Raw genomic sequence first — 3,130 nt, 5'->3', positions numbered from 1 at the left:
TTAACCTTCTGTAGTGTGGTAGTGGAAGGTTAACCTTCTGTAGTGTGGTAGTGAAAGGTTAACTCTGTAGTGTGGTAGTGAAAGGTTAACTGTCTGTAGTGTGGTAGTGAAATGTTAACTGTCTGTAGTGTGGTAGTGAAAGGTTAACCTTCTGTAGTGTGGTAGTGAAAGGTTAACTGTCTGTAGTGTGGTAGTGAAATGTTAACTGTCTGTAGTGTGGTAGTGAAAGGTTAACCTTCTGTAGTGTGGTAGTGAAAGGTTAACCTTCTGTAGTGAGGTCGTGAAAAGTTAACCTTCTGTAGTGTGGTAGTGAAAGGTTAACCTTCTGTAGTGTGGTAGTGAAAGGTTAACCTTCTGTAGTGTGGTAGTGAAAGGTTAACCGTCTGTAGTGTGGTAGTGAAAGGTTAACCATCTGTAGTGTGGTAGTGAAAGGTTAACCAGCTGTAGTGTGGTAGTGAAAGGTTAACCGTCTGTAGTGTGGTAGTGAAAGGTTAACCTTCTGTAGTGTGGTAGTGAAAGGTTAACCTTCTGTAGTGTGGTAGTGAAAGGTTAACTGTCTGTAGTGTGGTAGTGAAATGTTAACTGTCTGTAGTGTGGTAGTGAAAGGTTAACCTTCTGTAGTGTGGTAGTGAAAGGTTAACCTTCTGTAGTGAGGTCGTGAAAAGTTAACCTTCTGTAGTGTGGTAGTGAAAGGTTAACCTTCTGTAGTGTGGTAGTGAAAGGTTAACCTTCTGTAGTGTGGTAGTGAAAGGTTAACCGTCTGTAGTGTGGTAGTGAAAGGTTAACCATCTGTAGTGTGGTAGTGAAAGGTTAACCGTCTGTAGTGTGGTAGTGAAAGGTTAACCATCTGTAGTGTGGTAGTGAAAGGTTAACCAGCTGTAGTGTGGTAGTGAAAGGTTAACCGTCTGTAGTGTGGTAGTGAAAGGTTAACCTTCTGTAGTGTGGTAGTGAAAGGTTAACCTTCTGTAGTGTGGTAGTGAAAGGGTTAAACAGGGACACCCTTTATAGTATGTCACTGATTCTCCTTCCAGACCACATGTACATCCTGACCGAGGCAAGGTGGTGCGTCACCCCCCTTTACATGTTTGATTCTCCTTTGTGGACATGCCAACTAACACGCCAACTAACACAATAGCCAAAGTAAGAGTGTCTTATGTAAGAGTGTGTTAGTCCAGAAGAGTGATCAATGATTGACACGGCCCAGAATGACCACTTGCTGTACACAGAACTCGCACGGACAACGGACAAGACTATTCAATTCAGAATGTCGGACACACGATTCTTGATTATACAACCTGTGACTTTTATTTCGCACCATTTTACATTCAGTCAAACCAAATGAGAGCTTTCCACATGTATTTGCACAGGTTTAATTTTGACATTTTGTTGAGCAGAAATCTTAAAACCACATAAAAGCGCTGCCATGAGGGCTGATGGACACTGCGAATTAGGGACTCCCAACAGAGCACCTGGAAGTGCCTGGGACGGCCATGTGGGTTATTACGTCTACAGACAGCGAGAGATACTGAGATACGGAGCACCAGTCGTCTAATCTAATCTGGACTCTGGGTTCATCTCTCAGGCGTTGCAGCCGTCCGTGTAGCAACAGGTCCAGTTGTTGCGTTTGCAGAAATCCAGTCTGACGCAGCCCTTCTCCCCGGTTTCTGTAATGTGCACAGAGAGACGTCATGTTGCTGATAGATTTTCCACAAGAGATTCTCATTATTTGACGGCAAAATCATTATGTTCTGTCGTCAAAGACGTCCACATCGACACACAGGAACACACAGTACAACATTGACACACACTAACTAATCTCTCTCTCTATATATATATATCTCTCTCTCCCCTCCTCCCTCCACCCCCCTTTCTCCCTGTCTGTATCTCCCTCTCTCTCTCTCTCTCTCTCTCTCTCTCTCTCTCTCTCTCTCTCTCTCTCTCTCTCTCTCTCTCTCTCTCTCTCTCTATATATATATATATATCTCTCTCCTTCTCTCCGCCTCCTCCCTCCACACCCTCTTTCTCCCTGTCTGTATCTCCCTCTCTCTCTCTCTCTCTCTCTCTCTCTCTCTCTCTCTCTCTCTCTCTCTCTCTCTCTCTCTCTCTCTCTCTCTCTCTCTCTCTCTCTCTCTCTCTCTCCCTCTCTCTATATCACTCCACTTGTGTCTCTAAATTGCCATTCTCTCTCTCCCTCCTACCCCTCTGTTACTTATCCCACTCTCACTGACGCACACACACCTACACACACACACACACACACGCACACGCACACGCACACACAGACAGATAACCAACACTTACTCCTGGTGTAGCAGGCCTGTTCTACTTTGCTGGAACAGTCCAGAAGTTGGTTTCTGAGCATCAGCAGATCCTCACCATAACACTTGATCTTGTAAAGCTCTGTCGCTGTGAAAACACAGAGAAGGTTTCATGTGACCTGTTATAAGCGTGTCTGCATCATGCACGAGAGTCGGAAAGAGAAAGACAGTTTGAATGTGTGTGTGCGTGTCCACGTGCGTGTGCGTGTCCATGTGTGTGTGTGTGTTACCTGTGCACAGAGGGAGCAGCAGCAGCAGTAGCAGGAAGGCTTTCATTGTGTTGTTTTGTTGTTTTTCAAAGTTAGTCGACTCGTCAGATTGTCAAGATCACCAGCTTTTGAGAGGAAGAGGGGTCGATCGTCTGCCTTTATACAGGTAGTGTGTACACAGTGACACACACACACACACACACACACACACACACACACACACACACACACACACACACACACACACACACACACACACACGCACACACACACAGATGCTGGCAGAAAACCAGACACTATTGCACAAAGTGTACCATCCCTTAGGTTGGATAAAGTTCACATTCCTGGAAGCTGAAGGTGTTTAAAGCCTCAGTCTGTGACTTGTTATGTTGTAACCATATCAATGTGTGGTATATTCACATGCATTCTAAAAGAGAAATTCATAATATAGATCTGTTTAAAGGGACACTTCACCCAAAAAACAATGCTCATGCATTTTGCACATGGTTGCACAGGTTAATCTAGTTTGACAGTTATTGATAGTAACAGATCACACAACCAAAACTCAGAGCACAGTCCAAAAGAAACAAGCCAAAATAAACA

General features: G+C 44.4%; 1 protein-coding gene across 1 annotated transcript; it reads right to left on the bottom strand.

Moving 5' to 3' along the window:
- Positions 1 to 1,307: 1,307 nt before the first annotated feature.
- LOC311234044 (uncharacterized protein) lies at positions 1,308 to 2,650 on the bottom strand. The gene is made up of 3 exons (XM_084321130.1): positions 2,549 to 2,650; positions 2,302 to 2,406; positions 1,308 to 1,664 (listed from the first exon to the last, which is right to left on the bottom strand). Exons 1-3 carry the CDS (start codon positions 2,592 to 2,594, stop codon positions 1,579 to 1,581), a joined length of 237 nt encoding a protein of 78 aa, XP_084177256.1. The 5' UTR covers positions 2,595 to 2,650; the 3' UTR covers positions 1,308 to 1,578.
- Positions 2,651 to 3,130: the final 480 nt, after the last annotated feature.

Source organism: Notolepis coatsorum (genome assembly GCF_963971535.1).
Source record: "Notolepis coatsorum genome assembly, chromosome: 9".
Classification (NCBI taxonomy): domain Eukaryota; kingdom Metazoa; phylum Chordata; class Actinopteri; order Aulopiformes; family Paralepididae; genus Notolepis; species Notolepis coatsorum.
This window is presented reverse-complemented; position numbering and strand designations above follow the sequence as displayed.

What these genes read in the sequence shown, in the direction of transcription:
- LOC311234044 (XM_084321130.1), bottom strand. Translation starts at nt 2,594, where the DNA reads ATGAAAGCCTTCCTGCTACTGCTGCTGCTGCTCCCTCTGTGCACAG. An exon ending in GCTGCTCCCTCTGTGCACAG is followed by an intron (nt 2,407 to 2,548) that starts GTAACACACACA and finishes GTGTTTTCACAG; the next exon opens with CGACAGAGCTTTACAAGATC. An exon ending in ACAGGCCTGCTACACCAGGA is followed by an intron (nt 1,665 to 2,301) that starts GTAAGTGTTGGT and finishes TGCACATTACAG; the next exon opens with AAACCGGGGAGAAGGGCTGC.